At 38.0% G+C, this 22,362-nt stretch overlaps 1 protein-coding gene across 1 annotated transcript in view; it reads left to right on the plus strand.

Moving 5' to 3' along the window:
- The first annotated feature begins 5,538 nt into the window (after nucleotides 1-5,538).
- The window catches only part of LOC110931252, a 29,895-nt gene continuing 13,071 nt past the window's right edge, over nucleotides 5,539-22,362 (plus strand). Inside the window, exons 1-2 of the mRNA XM_022174653.1 lie at nucleotides 5,539-5,595; nucleotides 5,641-6,211. Coding sequence (XP_022030345.1) covers nucleotides 5,539-5,595; nucleotides 5,641-6,211 — 628 coding nt within the window. The remainder of the gene's footprint in view (nucleotides 5,596-5,640; nucleotides 6,212-22,362) is intronic.

The following is a 22,362-nucleotide window of genomic DNA, read 5'->3' on the forward strand; positions in this document are numbered from 1 at the left end:
TCTGAGTGTGGATGTGAAAGTGTTTATTAAGTGTAATTTAATTTATGTTTGAAGTCTGATAGTGGAGGCAAATATTTTAAAAGTTTTTTGGTATTTACAAAATTACCCCCTGTTCACATTGGTTCTCGCGGTTGTCGCAATAAGGGTGGTTCTCGCATGAACCCTACCCTATATATAGGGTAGGGTCCTAGAGTGAACACTAGGTTGAGAGTGAACTTTGTGAACTAATCTTGGCCATTGGATTACATCATCTAAAGATTTTTAAATAATGGCAAGATTGTAATTATAATGTTGTAACCTCCCTTTAAATTAATTGACGTAAGGGTATTTGCGTCTTTTGTAAATTGCATTTATCAAACAATATAATCAAAATCCCTAAAATCCCGCTAGTTTCCGTATAGACAAGATACACAGTTGTTAGTGTATACACATGTGTACAGTCTCGCTAGTATTAGTTTATACAAGATATACATATTTTAGTTTATACACATGTGTACAGTCTCGCTAACTATCAGTTGATACAAGATACACAACTGTTAGTTTATACACATGTGTACGTCTCGCTAACTATCTGGTTATATAAGATACACAGCTGTTAATTTATACATGTGTACAGTCTTTTATACATCTGTGTATTATATTCAAGAATGGTTACATATGTGTATATTAAAAATATATAGTATATATTATGCATGCGCACGAGTAGATTCATATAAAAACTATGAAATTTGTGACATCTGTGCTTGTGTAATCATTGTACAAACTCTGAACAATCCAATATTAATAAAACAACGTGTTTTGATCCCAATGTTTGTTATTTATGTTTGACATTTTGCACGTTTTGATTTTTGATCGATTTTAAACTCTATATCGCTTTCTAGAGAGTTATACGCAAACTGATGCGTAAACGTAATCAGTTTAATGCGACAAACACTCCAGACCAGCAATATAAGCATAACATACCTTAAATAACCTTTCAATAACTTAGAAATAAGTTTTAAAGGGTTTGGTATGGCAAAAACAAGTTTGTTCGCTTACAGGGACTATTTGCGTCAAACTGCAAAAGTCTGCCATTTCGTATGGCAACGTACCTTCCGGAATATTATCATAAGCTAAACATACCATAAATAACCTAAACATAGCTTAGAAATAAGTTTTGAGTGGTTCGGTGTGCGAAAATATGCTTATTCGATCATACAGGGACTAAAAGTGTAAAAAACGGCGTACGTTTGCATTTACGCGCATATCTTACGTTCTGACCACATTCGGACATCCAAATTTTTTGTAGACACTAAAATATTTTTATTTTAGTGATCGGAATGCAAAAATACCATTCGTCGCTTAATTTGGATCGTTTTCGCGTCCGTTCGAGTTTCGTCGTAATTAACCGAACAACGTGACCGTACGACCAAACGAACCGACATCCGAGATTTTTCTGATCATATTTTGAGTCCCCTATACTTTGATTACCTTGTAGAGCCTTGAAAATGGCTTAAGGGGGTTAAAAGTGCCAAAAATAAGCTTAAACATGTGCAGGGAGCAAACCTGTCAAAAATGAAACTGTTGCTGATTCGACCTGAGGTCGCGGGCCGCGTAAGCCCAGTCCCATTTCTTACGCAGGGTGCGAGAGCATGCCCAGTAACTGAAAGTTCATTTTCAGCAGCTGTTTGCAAATCCAGGGGCTGTTCTTGCAATTTCTTTGTGCAATGGCCAAGTTAAGCCTTCTCCAAGAAAAGGATAGCTGTCATTTACACATGTATGGCTGAGATTTATTACTTGGAGGCTACACAAACTCATGGAATGATCCTACAAGTCCTTAACAAGTATAAATAGCATGGCCATCTTCTTGTTTCTTTGCTCATTCTAATTTTGGAACTCTAAGTGGAGGAATCCCTGCAAAGGAGCCACCTACCTGAGTTCTAAGATCATCCTTCTAGCCTTTGAACACCAAGTGAGTGTTCTTTCATGGCTTAGTAGTGATTTTCAGCTTTTTAGAGCTGAAAGTCAAACTGTTTGACCAACAGTTTGACTTTCAGTTTTGACCGTCAATTGGTTAAGTCAAAGTTCAATTGAACTTTGCAACGTGATTGTAATCATGATGGTTATAATCCTTAGCGATTATACCTACTGATTACCACGTTGACTAGGTGTAGTGACGAGTCAAAGTTTCGGTCAAAATGCGTTTTAGCGCGCATTTTGCAACGGAACTACTTTTAGGTATCAAAACACTTTGTTTTGATCCCAAATCAGTTTTCTAAGTTAGTTAAACATGTTTAACTCGTCACTACTAGTTTAGTGCTTGTTTAGGGTCGTAAGTTAAGCGGTCTAAACAACTGCTTAGACTTTCGAACCCGACCCGTTTGGTCGATCATTAGGATCCAACCAAGCTTATTTAGTGATCATAGTTGCGTAGGGAATAACCTCCGAGGTTATACCTTATGATCACTTAGGTTGGCTAGTTATTTGTTAAGTAGCTTATCTGCCTATAGAAAATGACCAAAATGACCTTTTGAAGCATAAATCTGTATTTCGCATATGTGAACATGTTTTTGAAGTATAATCTGATTTAGTAACATATTTAGGTACAATTGGGCAGGTAAGACTTGACATAGCTAATAGATAACCATCCGACCTTAGTTTTACGCAAACGACGCATTATAGTAGCTTATACTACTATAATGGGTTGAAACTGGTCAAAAGCACTTAGGTAGACTTCCAAATCAGAATGTTAGCTCTATTAAATCATACCAAATGAGTTCAAATACTCATTTGATTTATACAACAGGATCTCCCGATTTAGGATCCGAATACTAACATAGTTACCTATATTAGGTGTCGTTTAAATTCGTGATCCTTGAAGCTTTAGTTGGTCTTATTCTCAAGACTAATAAGCAATCCCAAGTGAGTACATAGTTCCCCTCTTTTACCGCTTTCAAATACTTAGGGGTGATACACATGTGCATACATTGTTACTTTCGTGCTTTTTCATGCTTTTATGACATAAACATGCTAGTTTCACCTAGTACACATATAGTACATGATTTCAACTATGTTTTGCTATGTATGTTAAGAATGCTAGCACATTGATTTCTTAGACATTTTGTTGCATATGTTTACTCAGAATATGGACACATTGTTTTACATTACATTTCTGCTATGTATGTTTACTGAGCATGCTAGCACAATTGATTTCATTAACATTTCTACTAGGTGTGTTTACTTAGCATACTTAGTACATGGTTTTCATTTAGCATGCTTACATTGGTATGACATTTGGTATGTTTAACGGGACAATAATACATTCATTAACACTGATCATGCCGCTCGGTAGTATGTAATGGTACCATAGGACTTGACAAATCTCATTTCCGACTTCCTAGGTTTGTTTGGAAGTTGGAATGACAGAATCCGATATACATAATTTAGATAAACCTTTAATTTGTTTAAGGGTTTGTCGCCACAGTCGCAAGGCTTGAATGTATGCGTTTTAACAATACTGCATAAATGTTCGTATCCATAAAGCATGGTTTTCTGCAAAACATATCATTTGATTTAAACTTAGGTTTATTCAAAACGTTGTTTTGTACATTTTCCTATGGGGTTGAGTAAATGCTATTTATTCACCATACATGACATTGTTTTCACATTGACATTATCATATAGTTTGAGTAGATACTTTCTACTTGCTATACATTACATTTGGGTTTACATGATACAGTTTACACATGACATTGAACATGGTTTACACATAAACATTTTGACATTGAACAAGACATTTTGGTTGATTATTAATAAGTGACTTATATAATGAGGCTATGTGTTATATGATAAAAGCATGGTGGATATGCCGCGGGTACTTCCTATATATAAGTGTTTTTACTGTATTACACATTGTAGCGTTATCTAAACCACTTTGACAAAGAAATGAAACATTTTATACAAGGACACGACATTGTTTTCAAATTACATATTTTATACAAATTCATTTATACTTGGTTATTCATTTAACCACGTATATCCTTTTATATCATCTGATTTTCACATCGATTTTCAAATGATTTTATAAAGGAAAACATTTTACAAGGTTCATGACTACATTTTTGTTAAACACTTCTTTTAATTACAAGTCATGAATCCTGCATAAACAAAACCTATGTATCTCACAGGCATTTTTATGCTGACGTACCTATTTTCACATGTGTTTCAGGTGCTAATGCATGATGATGTTTGTGCTTCACTTAGGCGGACTTGGGCAATAGTGACTTAAAAGACAGTTATTTATGTTATATTTTGTTTGAATTCCAAGACAATGTAAACTCTTAAATTAATAATACAAAACTTTAATTACCATGGTTGTTGAAATAATAATTCCGTCGCTCCACTCCCCGACGTTTCCGCCGCGGTTTGTTGTTTTACGCGGTCGGGGTGTGACAGAAGAGTTGGTATCAGAGCTAATGGTTATAGGGAATTAGGTTATTAGTAATGCTTTGACCTAGACTATAACTTTCTAGGACCCTAACACAAGTTATCTTGTGTTTAGATCTTAAAACAATACATGTCACCTATCCTTAGGTGATTACCAAAACATGAACACAAATTCCCAATATGATTTTAAGAACAATCATCCAAGGATTGGATGATTTCTTTTGGTCTTTTACCTTCCAAATTTTCAAAATCTCGTCAAAGTTTGGGTCTAAATAATGTGAACACATGCAAACTGGAAGGGTGGATGCCTGTACCCTGAGTTTTCTGTCTAAGGCTAGAGTGTTCATACAAATCCGCTATATCGGACCAGTCACTCTTACATGGGAACTCTTGGGGTGAGTGTCCACTTATAGGCAAGCATGTCTTCGCGATACATTGTTATGACCCATTTACTTTGATTTGTCACTGTGTGTCGACTGTTTGTTACGAGGTAATGAACAAATGACCACCATCCTTTCATTTTGTTGATATTTATGACATCTCATTTTTTTTCATCACATTATCTCACTCGTTTTCTCTCATGTTTCCTCTTTCAGAATGCCTCCTCGACGTAACGTCCAATAACCTGATGCCGAACTGGCAGCTATTATAGCACAGCGGATGGCTGCTATGCTACCTAATCTCATCACTCAAATAAACCAAGCCAACAATAACAATAATGCACCTGCTCCGTGCAACTTCAAAAGTTTTAACTCGGCTAAACCGCTCAATTTTAGTGGTTCTAAAGGAGCAACTGGGCTCCTACAGTGGTTTGAGAGTCTTGAGAGCACCTTTCGCCATGTTCAGTGTCCTAACAATCGTAAGCTCGAGTTTGCTTCGAGTGTATTCCAAAAGAGGGCTCTCACCTGGTGGAATGGGGTAATGAGAGATAGAGGTGCTGATGTTGCTTTAGGTCAAACATGGGAGGAACTCAGAGCTCTTATGATGAGAGAGTTCTGACCTCGTCACGAGCAGAGGGCACTTGAAAATGAGTTCCATTACCTGAAACAAGACAGTGGTGAACTCCGGGCTTATACTGACAGATACGAGGAGTTAAGCTTGCTATGTCCTACAATGGTTACGCCTTTAGATAAGGCTATTGAGAAGTACATAGACGGATTTCCAGATCCTGTTCAGGATATTGTCACTGGCAGCAACCCTACTACCGTCCGACAGGCCATTGAGCTAGCTGCAACCCTAACAGACTCTCAAGTCAAGAAGGGTAAACTCCACAGAAAGGGAGACAAGAAACAGAAACAGTCTAATAGCACCAAGGAGAACAAGGGCAAGAAGTCTGAGTCTTCTAAGAAATCAAGGAAGCGTAAGGCTTCCAAGAATTTCACTGTTACTGCTCAGGCAAATCAGGCTGCTCCTAATCAGCCTGCACAACCTGCTGCCAAGAGGCATTATGCTGGGAATGCACCTCTGTGCAACAAGTGTAATATCCACCACCAGCCACGGGTGCAATGCTGCATCTGCACAAACTGTGGCAAGTCTGGTCATCTTGCAAATACCTGCCGATTTGCTCCGAACCAAAATCAGGCAGCTCAAAACCAAACAGCACAAAACCCTGCCCAAAATCCTGCACAGCCTCACTACCCGCCTGGTTCGTGTTTCAATTGTGGGGACCTAACCCACTACAGGAAAAACTGCCCGAGGTTGGCAAATACGAATCAAGAACAGGCTCGTGGACGAGCTTTTAATCTGAATGCAAATGAGGAGCGCGCAGATAACGAAGTGGTGAACGGTATGTTCTTTGTTAACAACCAACCTGCTTCTGTTCTATTTGATTCGGGTGCCGATAAGAGTTTTGTGTCCTTAGCATTTGAGCCTTTGCTTTCGATGACTAGAACAAAACTAGGAAAGCCCTTGACAGTAGAAGTAGCTAGTGGTGAACCCGTTGTACTCAATTCCATTCTTTGAAATTGCCAGTTAAACCTTAATAACCATCTTTTTCCTATTGACCTTACACCGATGCAACTTGGGAGCTTCGATGTTATAGTAGGAATGGATTGGATAGCCAAGTACCATGCTGAGGTGGTTTGTTTTGATAAGATTGTCCGTATACCGCTTTCGACTGGTGAGATCTTAGAATTTCGTGGGGAGAAACCCGTTAGTAGCCTTAAACTCATGTCTTATACCCAAGCCCAAAAATACCTACGAAAGAATTATGTCGCCTTCTTGGCACGAGTCGTAGAGGAGAAAGGAAAAGGTAAGACTATTCAAGATATCCATGTTGTTCGGGATTATTCTGAGGTATTTCCTAAAGAATTACCTGGTTTACCCCCTGTACGTCAAGTTGAGTTTCGCATTGATCTTGTGCCTGGCGTAAATCCTATTGCTAAATCACCTTACCGTCTTGCACCGTCTGAGATGCAAGAGTTGTCTAAGCAGCTTCAGGAGCTATCTGACAAAGGATTCATTTGTCCGAGCTTTTCACCTTGGGGCGCTCCTGTCCTATTTGTGAAAAAGAAAGATGGATCTTTCAGGATGTGTATCGATTATCGTGAGCTTAACAAGCTTACCATCAAGAATCGATATCCCCTACCTCGCATTGATGATCTCTTTGATCAGCTACAGGGTGCTACTTGCTTTTCAAAGATTGATCTACGTTCTGGGTATCATCAACTTCGAGTGATCGAAGAAGATATTCCCAAGACAACTTTTCGTACACGATATGGGCATTATAAGTTCACTGTTATGCCCTTTGGTCTAACAAATGCTCCTGCTGTTTTCATGGACTTGATGAATAGGGTTTGTAAGCCTTATTTGGACAAGTTCATCATTATATTCATTGATGACATTCTGATCTATTCTAAGACACCAGCTGATCATGAGCAACATCTCCGTCTTACAATGGAGCTCCTAAAGAAAAAACAGCTTTTCGCCAAATTCTCCAAGTGCGAATTCTGGCTTAAGGAAGTTCAATTTTTGGGGCACATCGTTAACGAACAAGGCATACATGTAGATCCCACCAAAATCAGTGCGATTAAGGATTGGGATACACCTATTACTCCTACCGAGGTTCGTTCATTTCTTGGTCTAGCGGGTTATTACCGCCGTTTCATTGAAAACTTCTCCAAGATTGCGGTTCCTCTCACTGCTTTAACTCAGAAGAACAAACCATTTGAGTGGGGATCCAAGCAGGAAGAAGCTTTTCAGACCTTGAAACAGAAACTTTGTGATGCACCTATTCTATCCTTACCTGAGGGTAACGACGACTTTGTCATATACTGTGATGCATCCAATCTAGGCCTTGGCTGCGTTCTTATGCAAAGAAACAAAGTCATAGCTTACGCATCAAGACAGCTGAAGGTGCATGAGACGAACTACACCACTCATGATCTTGAGCTAGGTGCAATAGTTTTTGCTCTCAAAATCTGGAGACATTACCTGTATGGTACATTGTGTGTAGTGTTTACTGACCACAAAAGTCTCTAGCATATTTTCAATCAGAAAGAACAAAACATGAGGCAACGACGTTGGGTTGAACTTCTAAACGACTACGATTGCGAAATTCGCTACCATCCTGGTAAGGCGAATGTCGTGGCTGATGCATTGAGTCGTAAGGAACGTGTCAAGCTTCACTGTGTTCAAGTTCGATCTGATATTCAAACCCGCATTTCTCAGGCTCAACATACTTGTGTTACACAAGGCTTGATGGGTAAGGAATTACCATATCATCTTAAACCTGAGCTTAAACTGAAAGACTTTGGGTTATTTTATTTCATGGGACGTTTGTGGGTCCCAAGTCTAAACAATCTTCGCACCTTGTTAATGGATGAAGCTCACAAGTCTCGTTATTCTATTCATCCTGGTGCAGATAAAATGTATAAGGATCTTCGAACCAGTATTGGTGGTCGGGTATGAAGAAAGACATTGCCTTATATGTTTCCAAATGCCTTACCTGTCTTAAGGTTAAGGTTGAACATCAACATCCCTCTGGATTATTGGAGCAACCAGAGATAGCGGTTTGGAAATGGGAAAACATTGCTATGGATCTCATTACCAAGCTGCCACGCACTAAAAGAGGTCATGATGCCATTTGGGTAGTTGTTGATCGTCTTACAAAGTCAGCACATTTCTTGCCGATCCGTGAGGATCTATCTGCTGACAAACTTGCCAAGATCTATGTGGATGAGATTGTATCCCGACATGGTGTTCCTTTGAACATTATATCTGACAGAGATGCTCGATTGTCGTCTCACTTTTGGAGAACCATGCAATCAGCCATGGGGACCCAACTTAATTTGAGCACAACATATCATCCGTAAACGGATGGTCAATCTGAGAGAACAATCCAAACACTGGAGGATATGCTTAGAGCTTGTGTGATCGATTTTGGTGGTAGTTGGGATTCGCATCTACCACTGATCGAATTCTCCTACAACAATAGTTATCACTCTAGCATCAACATGGCTCCTTTCGAAGCTTTATATGGTCGAAAATGTCGTTCACTGGTCTGCTGGAATGAGATAGGTGAAGCTCAGCTTACTGGACCTGAACTCATTCTAGAGACTATAGATAAGGTCAAGAAGATTCGTGATAACCTTCAGACAGCTAGAAGCCGTCAAAAGAGTTACGCGGATCGACGACGCAAGCCCTTATAATTTCAAGTCGGTGATCACGTCCTACTCAAGGTATCCCCTTGGAAAGGTGTGATTAGATTTGGAAAGAAAGGAAAACTTGCACCACGCTATGTTGGACCATTCAAGATCGTTGAAAGAATCGGAAAAGCAGCCTACCGACTAGAGCTACCTCCTGAACTTGGAAATGTTCATCCAACTTTCCACGTGTCCAATCTCAAAAAGTGTTTAGCTGATAAGAACCTCCACATACCACTTGATGAAATTCGTGTTGATGACACGATGCACTTCGTTGAGAAACCTGTGGAAATCATGGACCGTGAAGTCAAAAAGCTCAAACACAAGCACATACCTATTGTCAAAGTTCGCTGGGAATCTAAACGTGGCCCAAAATTTACTTGGGAATGTGAAGATCAGATGAAAGCGAAATATCCTCATCTATTCTCACAAGTTTCCTCTAAATAAATTTTGGGACGAAATTTCCTAAAGTAGGGGAGACTGTGACAGCTGTGCTTGTGTAATCATTGTATAAACTCTGAACAATCCAATATTAATAAAACAATGTTTTTGGTCCCAATGTTTGTTATTTATGTTTGACATTTTGCACGTTTTGATTTTTGATCGATTTTAAACTCTATATCGCTTTCTAGAGAGTTATACAGAAACTGATGCGTAAACGTAATCAGTTTAACGCGACAAACACTCCGGAACAACAACATAAGCTTAACATACCTTAAATAACCTTTACATAACTTAGAAATAAGTTTTAAAGGGTTTGGTATGGCAAAAACAAGTTTGTTCGCTTACAGAGACTATTTGCGTCAAACTGCAAAAGTCTGCCGTTTCGTATGGCAAGGTACCTTCCAGAATATGACCATAAGCTAAACATACCATAAATAACCTAAACATAGCTTAGAAATAAGTTTTGAGTGGTTCGGTGTGCGAAAATATGCTTATTCGATCATACAGGGACTAAAAGTGTCAAAAACGGCGTAAGTTTGCATTTACGCGCATATCTTACGTTCTGACCACATTCGGACATCCAAAATTTTTGTAGACACTAAAATATTTTTATTTTAGTGATCGGAATGCAAAAATACCATTCGTCGCTTAATTTGAATCGTTTTCGCGTCCGTTCGAGTTTCGTCGTAATTAACCGAACAACGTGACCGTACGACCAAACGAACCGAAACTTTTAAATTATTTTAAAATTATAAAACTTTATGTTAAAATTTATGTTAAAACTTTATGTTAAAATTATAAATTATTAATAAACGGGAGTTTACTAACTAGAAACTTTTAACCTAGTTAGTTAGTAGACTAGAAATAACTCATGAAAGGTTAAAGTCTACTAAATAATGTGTAGAACAAAGTTGAGGGGCTGGAATTGTCAAAAGTTAAAACTACATCACAACTAGTAACCAAACACTCCAAAATTTGGAGTGTTGGTCAATCAGAAAGCAGAAGGGGGCGACACCCCCATTCCAAAACCCTAAACTCACAAAAACATCAAATTGAAGGCTCAAATCTGATCAAAAACAAAATCTAAACATAGATTAGTGATCCTCATCACGAGAGGATTCCAAGGTATGTAAAAACTTGTGTTAATTCTTTGCTTGAATTTCTCATGATGTTGTGAAATCTGGAAAATTGATGTTGCATGAGTGTTATTTGGTTAGTTTAGAATCTATTTGGTGTTTAGAGGTTAGACTCAACCAATTACATGTGAAATCATGACCAAATTCAGAAAACTCCATGAACACCTTGAAGGTGGGTTGTGGGTTTTACAAGATGATAATGAATTCTAGGGTTCTTAGTGGTTATTCTAGTAAAATTTGACCTTAGAAGATAGTTCCAGAAAAGATGTGATGTTTACATGATATATGATGGCTTAATTGAAGTTAAGTCAACTACTAAGCCATCCATAAACATGAATATGAATAATATAGAAATTCTGCCCTCTTGATGTTTGTGGAAATGCCTCAAAGAAGGGTGACAAATAGAAATTTGAAGCTTTAACGCTTAATTAAGATGTTTCGGTATATTATGCGAAATGATGTCTAAGTGGGTTCTAAACATGTCTTGTAAATGAACTCTATAGGACAAGATACCGGGACGTCGAGCGGACAAGCCGGTGGTGATTCTCGTTTGAAGGGTGTGCGCCAAGGTACGTAACATGACTCGTTACATTATGTGAATTTAGATCATTGTAATTGTTTATCAAAGTTTCTAGTTAAGTTGGATTGAAGCGAAGGCGTTGTTGTATTGAATACTTGGGTGAATAATAAACTAAACTCGTTGGTAGTTGTCATAAAGGAAGGGATTTCCATAGACAAGCCAAACGGGTCAAATAATCACGTAAAATATGGTCTACATCCCGAAACATGATAGATTGTTATATGTAAATGGTTATATTATGACGTGCTAGAAATATTAGACTTTTATTTCAATCGATAATGCAGAATACTGAAATCCGGGAGTTGAAATTTTGGTTGAAATGCTTGAACCAAACAAAAACATAAATTCCCAGGTGCTACCGTAAATTACGGTGCCACCGTAATTTACGGTAGAGGGTTTTGATTTACGGTGGTTTTCTACTGTGTTACGGTGTAACCAAGAATTTCCAGCACTCACCGTAATTTACGGTGGTACCGTAAATTACGGTGGAGCCTGGAAAATTTTTATATTTTTGTTATTTCAATGTGGTGTTAAATCTTGAAATTTTATCATTCATAAACATCAAGAACTAACGATTTAATTGCTGATTCATAGGTAATTAGGTGGTCATGGATGGCGATCAAGCGTTAAGATGATGAACCGAACACTCCACTTCGAAGCTTCCGCTATGTTTGAACTTGATAATCAGTGTTTCTTTTGTTGTAAACAATTTCTTAAACAACTATACTACATTCTACCTTTGTCTTAGTAGGCTAAGGGTGTAATAGTTTTTGAAACTTATGTTATTCTAACGTCCTTTGGTATAAAATGGTTATTAAATTCTAGTATAAATATAAGGGTGTAATAAGTTGGTAATCAGAGCCTCAGGTTGTCAATAAGTGTTCGGTTCAAGCTTGATCGACCATCCGGTAAGAACTAATTTCAGTTAATAAATCTTATATTACATAAAGAATGAGAAATGAACAAATATGCATAAAAAGAGCAAGTAAGCTTAATCAACAGCAAGAACGATCAAATCAAGTTGTGAACTTGATTGAATCAACAGCAAGAACGATCAAATCAAGTTGTGAACTTGATTGAATCAACAGCAAGAACGATCAAATCAAGTTGTGAACTTGATTGAACCAACTGCAAGAACGAACAAATCAAGTTGTGAACTTGATTGAATCAACAGCAAGAACGACTAAATCAAGTTATGAACTTGATAAAATCAAACAAGAACAGCATGTGTTATAAATGGAATGTTTTAACAACTTGTGTAAACATTTCAGAAACGAAGATGGCTGATAAAGGTAATGATGATGCGGTGCCAAGAGTCACCGAACAAGTCAGGGAGGCGATTGCCGAAGAGGTTGGAAAGGCAATCGAAAACAGTCTGACAGGCTTCATTGATAGAATTCAAAACACAGTTCTATCAATGGTAGAAGATAGAATCAAGAAATTAGAAGACGACTTAAAACTTGAAAAGGAAAAACATGGAGGACGGAAACCTTGTTCATACAAGGAATTCATGGCTTGTAAACCACCGATATACAATGGGGAGGTTGACCCAATAGTGTGCCAAAGATGTCTAAGTGATATCGAAGGGGTATTCGAGAGAACCCATTGTGATGTAAACGACTATGTAGCCTATGGTACGGGTCAACTAAGAAATCAAGCAAAAGATTGGTGGGATAACAAGAAGAGAGAGATCGGTATTGAAGCTGTTAAGGTCATGACTTGGGATGAATTCAAGACGCCATTTCTGAAGCATCATAGCCCCAAAGCGGTTATGAATAAAATCAAGCAAGAATTCATGCAGCTCAGGCACAAAAACGAGACCATAGACAAGATCACGGCAACGTTTATGGATAAAATGAAGTTTTGTGATGATCTTGTGACAAACGAAGAACAAAGGATATACTACTATCATAACATGTTGAGTGCTGAGTATAGGGAGTTTATCACCCCTTCCAAATACGAGACCCTTACCGAGATTATAAATGCTGCTCAGGAGAGGGAAATAGAGCTGAAAAAGAGTATCGAAAGGGGTGAACGGAGAGCACCTGATGTAAATCCCAGCCCTACTAAAAAGGCACGAACAAGTGAGAGCTCAAGGAAATCTGACACAAAAGGCGGGTCACCGAGTTGCAAAATTTGCGGGAAGGGCCATAGAGGCGAATGTCATTACAAGGATAAGCCTTGTCCTATATGCAAGAAAACGGGACATATAGCCTTATCATGCCCGGAGAAGGTAACGGTTTGTTACAATTGTTACCGAACGGGACATAAGAAATCTGAATGCCCGGAATTGGTTGAAAAGAAAGGTGGGCAGGAACAAAAGGGTGAAGCCCCTAAAGCAAAGGCAAGATCTTTTCAACTAACCGCCGCAGAAGCAAAGATTGAACCTGACGTGGTCTCAGGTATATTTACTGTAAACTCGATTCCTGCACGTGTGTTGTTTGATACGGGTGCGAATAAATCCTTTGTTTCATATGGATTTATTCGACATCCTTCATTTATTCTAACTAAATTACCTGTGCCCTTAGAAGTAGAGATAGGTAATAATAAAAGTTTTATTGTTTGCGATGTATGTGAAAATTGCAAACTGAGCATTGACGATGAAGAATATTTGATAAATCTAATCCCGATGTCGATGGGAGAATTTCAAGTCGTCGTTGGGATGGATTGGCTATCTCGACACCATGCAAAGGTCGTGTGTTTCCGTAAAGAGATAAAACTGACATCTCCGAGCGGGAAACACGTCACCATTTATGGCGAGAAAGGAGGCAATCCCATTGTATGCTCAATGTTGAAAGCACACAAGCTAATGAAGCAAGGATGCAAAGCATTTATGATATACGCAAATGAACCCGAAAAAGAATCACGAAAGATTGGAGAAGTACCGGTAGTACGAGATTATGAGGATGTTTTTCCGGAAGATTTGCCGGGGATACCGCCCGAACGGGAAGTAGAGTTCGGGATCGAATTGATTCCGGGCGCGAAACCCGTAGCAAAAGCCCCGTACCGACTTGCGCCGTCAGAATTGCAAGAATTGATGTCCCAAATCCAAGACCTGCTCGACAAGGGATTTATAAGGCCGAGTGTGTCTCCTTGGGGCGCACCGGTATTATTCGTAAGAAAAAAAGACGGGAGTATGCGCATGTGTATCGATTACCGGGAGTTGAACAAACTCACGGTAAAGAATCGATACCCGCTCCCGAGGATAGACGATTTATTCGACCAGCTACAAGGTGCGAACTGGTTTTCCAAAATTGACCTTAGATCGGGGTATCACCAATTAAGGGTCAAAGAAGAAGATGTGCTGAAGACGGCTTTCCGCACGAGATACGGACATTACGAATTCCTTGTGATGTCATTCGGGCTAACAAACGCACCCGCGGCTTTCATGGACCTCATGAACCGGGTTTGCAAACCAATGCTGGATAAGTCGGTCATCGTGTTTATCGATGATAAGTGAAGCTGAACACGCACATCACCTACAAAAAGTGTTAGAAGCCCTTAGACGAGAGAAGCTATACGCAAAATTCTCTAAATGTGCCTTTTGGTTACGAGAGGTACAATTTCTTGGCCACACTATAAGTGCCGACGGAGTACTGGTGGATCCGTCAAAGATTGAGGCGGTGGCAAAGTGGAATTCCCCAAAGAACCCTTCTGAAATTAGAAGCTTTTTGGGACTTGCGGGATATTATAGGAGATTTATTCAAGATTTCTCCAAGATTGCGTCACCACTAACCAAGCTGACCCGAAAGACAGAAAGATTCATCTGGGGCGTTGAACAAGAGAAAGCGTTTCAAACGCTAAAAGAAAAATTAACTCAAGCTCCGGTACTAACACTACCGGACGGAGTTGAAGACATGGAGGTTTATTCGGATGCTTCACTATCGGGACTCGGATGTGTATTGATGCAACGGGGCAAGGTGATAGCCTATGCCTCGAGGCAATTAAAGATACACGAACGGAAATATCCTACGCACGATCTCGAGTTGGCGGCGGTAGTGTTTGCATTAAAAATATGGAGGCACTACTTGTACGGAGTAAAGTGCACCATATTCACCGACCACAAGAGTTTGAAATACTTCTTCGATCAGAAGGAGTTAAATATGGGACAAAGGCGGTGGCTGGAAACGGTGAAGGATTACGATTGTGAAATACATTATCACCCAGGGAAGGCTAATGTAGTGGCCGATGCGCTGAGCCGCAAATCGGATTATACCCCAATACGGGTACGATCAATGCAACTGGTTGTGACTTCAAGCTTGCTAGAACGAATTCGAGAAGCACAAGATGAAGCTGTAAAGGCAGAAAACTGGAAAAAGGAAAGAATTATCGGCCAAGTTAAGGACCTAGAGGTAGGCAGTCACGGCTTGAAGACTCGCTTTAATAGAATCTGGGTCCCTAACACATGTGGGGTTAAAAAGCTTCTACTTGATGAAGCTCATAAATCCCGTTATTCCATTCATCCGGGGGCGACCAAGATGTATCATGACTTGAAGCAAAACTATTGGTGGCCCGGAATGAAGCGGGACACAGTGAAATACGTGGAAAAGTGTTTGACGTGCTTACAAGTCAAGGCGGAACATCAAAAACCATATGGTAAACTTCAACCGTTAGAAATTCCGGTTTGGAAATGGGAGCAAATTACGATGGACCTATTGACCAAACTGCCTAAAACAAGTCGTGGTTTTGATGCTATTTGGGTAGTAGTGGATAGGTTAACCAAAAGCGCTCACTTTATTCCCATTCGTGAGACTTATACTTCGGAGAAAATGTCGGAGGTTTACACCAACGAAATCATAGCAAGACATGGGGTACCGATATCCATTGTGTCAGACAGAGATACCCGGTTTACTTCAAAATTCTGGCGTGAATTCCAAGAACAGATGGGAACTAAATTGTTTCTTAGCACTGCTTACCATCCACAAACGGATGGGCAGAGCGAAAGAACAATACAGACATTGGGCGATATGCTACGGGCTTGCATTATCGACTTTGGGGGTAGTTGGGATGTTCATTTACCCTTGGTCGAATTTGCATATAACAATAGCTATCACGCGAGCATTAAAATGGCCCCGTATGAGCTATTATATGGTAGAAAGTGTCGGACTCCAGTATGTTGGGGAGAAGTGGGTCCGTGAGGGCTAGCACCAACTGATATAATCCGAGCTACAAACGCGAAAATCGACATAGTTCGGACACACTTGAAAGCGGCTCAAGACCGGCAAAAGGCATACGCAGATAAAAGAAATAGGCCGATTGAATTTCAGGTTGGCGATATAGTTATGTTAAAGGTTTCCCCATGGAAGGGTATTATTAGATTCAGAAAAAGGGGAAAGTTAAGCCCGAGATTTATTGGGCCATTTAGAATCACTGAACGGGTTGGTAAAGTGGCTTATCGACTTGAATTACCCGAAGAATTGAGTGGAATTCATAGCACATTCCACGTATCACATCTTCGAAAATGTTTGGCCGATGAAACTGCTCATATCCACTACGATGACATCGAGGTGGATAACAGCCTCAACTATGCGGTAAAACCAATTGCGATTTTAGATCGTAAAGAGAAAAGTTTGAGGAACAAGATAATAAGTCAAGTCAAAGTCAAATGGGAGCACAGAAAAGGGTCAGACACTACATGGGAGTCCGAGGAAGAAATGCGGCGACTCCACCCTACATTATTTGGTATGTAATTCGGTTTCGGGGACGAAACCCTTTTTAAGGGGGGTGGACTTGTAACACCCCGAAAATATAAAACTTTATGTTAAAATTATAAATTATTAATAAACGGGAGTTTACTAACTAGAAACTTTTAACCTAGTTAGTTAGTAGACTAGAAATAACTCATGAAAGGTTAAAGCCTACTAAATAATGTGTAGAACAAAGTTGAGGGGCTGGAATTGTTAAAAGTTAAAACTACATCACAACTAGTAACCAAACACTCCAAAATTTGGAGTGTTGGTCGATCAGAAAGCAGAAGGGGGCGACACCCCCATTCCAAAACCCTAAACTCACAAAAACATCAAATTGAAGGCTCAAATCTGATCAAAAACAAAATCTAAACATAGATTAGTGATCCTCATCACGAGAGGATTCCAAGGTATGTAAAAACTTGTGTTAATTCTTTGCTTGAATTTCTCATGATGTTGTGAAATCTGGAAAATTGATGTTGCATGAGTGTTATTTGGTTAGTTTAGAATCTATTTGGTGTTTAGAGGTTAGACTCAACCAATTACATGTGAAATCATGACCAAATTCAGAAAACTCCATGAACACCTTGAAGGTGGGTTGTGGGTTTTACAAGATGATAATGAATTCTAGGGTTCTTAGTGGTTATTCTAGTAAAATTTGACCTTAGAAGATAGTTCCAGAAAAGATGTGATGTTTACATGATATATGATGGCTTAATTGAAGTTAAGTCAACTACTAAGCCATCCATAAACATGAATATGAATAATATAGAAATTCTGCCCTCTTGATGTTTGTGGAAATGCCTCAAAGAAGGGTGACAAATAGAAATTTGAAGCTTTAACGCTTAATTAAGATGTTTCGGTATATTATGCGAAATGATGTCTAAGTGGGTTCTAAACATGTCTTGTAAATGAACTCTATAGGACAAGATACCGGGACGTCGAGCGGACAAGCCGGTGGTGATTCTCGTTTGAAGGGTGTGCGCCAAGGTACGTAACATGACTCGTTACATTATGTGAATTTAGATCATTGTAATTGTTTATCAAAGTTTCTAGTTAAGTTGGATTGAAGCGAAGGCGTTGTTGTATTGAATACTTGGGTGAATAATAAACTAAACTCGTTGGTAGTTGTCATAAAGGAAGGGATTTCCATAGACAAGCCAAACGGGTCAAATAATCACGTAAAATATGGTCTACATTCCGAAACATGATAGATTGTTATATGTAAATGGTTATATTATGACGTGCTAGAAATATTAGACTTTTATTTCAATCGATAATGCAGAATACTGAAATCCGGGAGTTGAAATTTTGGTTGAAATGCTTGAACCAAACAAAAACATAAATTCCCAGGTGCTACCGTAAATTACGGTGCCACCGTAATTTACGGTAGAGGGTTTTGATTTACGGTGGTTTTCTACTGTGTTACGGTGTAACCAAGAATTTCCAGCACTCACCGTAATTTACGGTGGTACCGTAAATTACGGTGGAGCCTGGAAAATTTTTATATTTTTGTTATTTCAATGTGGTGTTAAATCTTGAAATTTTATCATTCATAAACATCAAGAACTAACGATTTAATTGCTGATTCATAGGTAATTAGGTGGTCATGGATGGCGATCAAGCGTTAAGATGATGAACCGAACACTCCACTTCGAAGCTTCCGCTATGTTTGAACTTGATAATCAGTGTTTCTTTTGTTGTAAACAATTTCTTAAACAACTATACTACGTTCTACCTTTGTCTTAGTAGGCTAAGGGTGTAATAGTTTTTGAAACTTATGTTATTCTAACGTCTTTTGGTATAAAATGGTTATTAAATTCTAGTATAAATATAAGGGTGTAATATCTTGCAATTTCTTTGGGTAATGACCAAGTTAAGCCTTCTCTAAACAATGGATAGCTGTCATTTACACATGTATGGCTGAGATTTATTACTTGGAGGCTACACAAACACATGGAATGATCCTATAAGTCCTCAACAAGTATAAATAGCATGGCCATCTTCGTGTTTCTTTGCTCATTCAAATTTTGGAACTCTAAGTGGAGGAATCCCTGCAAAGGAGCCACCTACATGAGTTCTAAGATCATCCTTCTAGCCTTTGAACACCAAGTGATTGTTCTTTCATGGCTTAGTAGTGATTTTCATCTTTTTAGAGCTGAAAGTCAAACTGTTTGACCAATAGTTTGACTTTCGGTTTTGACCATCAATTGGTCAAGTCAAAGTTCAATTGAACTTTGCAACGTGATTGTAATCACGATGGTTATAATCCTTAGCGATTATACCTACTGATTACCACGTTGACTAGGTGTAGAACGAGTCAAAGTTTCGGTCAAAATGCGTTTTAGCGCGCATTTTGCAACGGAACTACTTTTAGGTATCAAAACACTTTGTTTTGATACAAAACCAGTTTTCTAAGTTAGTTAAACATGTTTAACTCGTCACTACTAGTTTAGTGCTTGTTTAGGGTCGTAAGTTAAGCGGTCTAAACAACCGCTTAGACTTTCGAACCCGACCCGTTTAGTCGATCATTAGGATCCAACCAAGCTTATTTAATGATCATAGTTGCATAGGGAATAACCTCTGAGGTTATACCTTATGATCACTTAGGTTGGCTAGTTATTTGTTAAGTAGCTTATGTGCCCATAGAAAATGACCAAAATGCCCTTTTGAAGCATAAATCCGTATTTTGCATATGTGAACATGTTTTTGACATATAATCTGATTTAGTAACATATTTAGGTACAATTGGGCAGGTAAGACTTGACATAGCTCATAGATAACCATCCGACCTTAGTTTTATGCAAACGACGCATTATAGTAGCTTATACTACCATAATGGATCGAAACGGGTCAAAAGCACTTAGGTAGACTTCCAAATCAGAATGTTAGCTCTATTAAATCATACCATATGAGTTCAAATACTCATTTGATTTATAGAACATCATTCTATCCTATCTCCCGATTTAGGATCCGAATATTAACATAGTTACCTATATTAGGTGCCGTTTAAATTCGTGATCCTTGAAGCTTTAGTTGGTCTTATTCTCAAGACTAATAAGCAATCCCAAGTGAGTACATAGATCCCCTCTTTTACCGCTTTCAAATACTTTGGGGTGATACACATGTGCATACATTGTTACTTTCGTGCTTTTCATGCTTTTATGACATAAACATGCTAGTTTCACCTAGTACACATATAGTACATGATTTCAACTATGTTTTTCTATGTATGTTAAGCATGCTAGCACATTGATTTCTTAGACATTTTGTTGCATATGTTTACTCAGAATATGGACACATTGTTTTACATTACATTTCTGCTATGTATGTTTACTGAGCATGCTAGCACAATTGATTTCATGAACATTTCTACTAGGTGTGTTACTTAGCATACTTAGTACATGGTTTTCATTTAGCATGCTTACATTGGTATGACATTTGGTATGTTTAACGGGACAATAATACATTCATTAACACTGTTTATGCCGCTCGGTAGTATGTAATGGTACCATAGGACTTGACAAATCTCGTTTCCGACTTCCTAGGTTTGTTTGGAAGTTGGGAATGACAGAATCCGATATACATAATTTAGATAAACCTTTAATTTGTTTAAGGGTTTGTCGCCACAGTCGCAAGGCTTGAATGTATGCGTTCTAACAATACTGCATAAATGTTCGTATCCATAAAGCATGGTTTTCTGCAAAACATATCATTTGATTTAAACTTAGGTTTATTCAAAAACGTTGTTTTGTACATTTTCCTATGGGGTTGAGTAAATGCTATTTATTCACCATACATGACATTGTTTTCACATTGACATTATCATATAGTTTGAGTAGATACTTTCTACTTGCTATACATTACATTTGGGTTTACATGATACAGTTTACACATGACATTGAACATGGTTTACACATAAACATTTTGACATTGAACAAGACATTTTGGTTGATTATTGATAAGTGACTTATATAACGAGGCTATGTGTTATATGATAAAAGCATAGTGGATACGCCGCTGGTACTTCCTATATATAAGTGCTTTTACTGTATTACATATTGTAGCGTTATCTAAACCACTTTGACAAAGACATGAAACATTTTATACAAGGACACGACATTGTTTTACAAATTACATATTTTATACAAATTCATTTATACTTGGTTATTCATTTAACCACGTATATCCTTTTATATCATATGATTTTCACATCGATTTTCAAATGATTTTATAAAGGAAAACATTTTACAAGGTTCATGACTACATTTTTGTTAAACACTTCTTTTAATTACAAGTCATGAATCCTGCATAAACAAAACCTATGTATCTCACAGGCATTTTTATGCTGATGTACCTATTTTCACATGTGTTTCAGGTGCTAATGCATGATGATGTTTGTGCTTCACTTATGTGGACTTGGGCCTTAGTGACTTAAAAGACAGTTATTTGTGTTATGTTTTGTTTGAATTCCAAGACAATGTAAACTCTTTAATTAATAATATAAAACTTTAATTACCATGGTTGTTGAAACAATAATTATGTCGCTTCACTCCCCGACGTTTCCGCCGTGGCTTGTTGTTTTACGCGGTCGGGGTGTGACAAAATTAATGAATACGATACATATCACATGTATGCAAAAATAAATAACTTCATCACATATTCAAAAAAAGAGTTAATGCCCAAAAATAATTAAAATTTCAATCTCAGAGAAAATTTTCAATATTTATTGAAAATTATAAAAATTTAAAAAACAATATATTATGATATATATATATATATATATATATATATAGATAGATAGATAGATAAATAGATAGATAGATAGATAGATAGATAATAAAAGAAAAACAATGTTAAAGCTAAAATTAAAACAAAATATATGGATAAAGAAATGATAGAGAAATAATTAGAAATGAGAGATAGGGAGAGAGAGAGAGTTAAGAGAGAAGAAAATTAAGGGATTTTAATTAAACATACTTGGTTAATGTCAGTTTTACCCTTTTAATCTAAAAAATGATCAAGGGTCAAGATTAGTTCACACAGTTCACTCTTAATAAGTTGTTCACTCTTGAACCTAATCCTTTATATATATAGGATTATCGTACAATAGGGCTTATCGTACGATACGTACGCGATCATCCCAGTCGTACGATCTGGTGCGAATTCAATCTTCCACATGCGATTTTGTCCATCTACACACCCCATGCTATTTTTCACATTACCCCATGCTAGCCATTTTTTCACGTGCGATATTCAATCTCCCACATGCGATTTTGTCCATCTACAGACCTCATGCCATTTTTCACATTACCCCATGCTAGCCATTTTTTCACATGCGATTTCATTTGCATGAGATTTCAAAACATGCGATTTCATTACATTTTCAAGCCATGCGATTTCATTTGCATTTTTCTAACATGCGAAGATTGAATTCGCATCAGATC

This window comes from Helianthus annuus, chromosome 3 (genome assembly GCF_002127325.2).
Source record: "Helianthus annuus cultivar XRQ/B chromosome 3, HanXRQr2.0-SUNRISE, whole genome shotgun sequence".
Classification (NCBI taxonomy): Eukaryota; Viridiplantae; Streptophyta; class Magnoliopsida; order Asterales; family Asteraceae; genus Helianthus; species Helianthus annuus.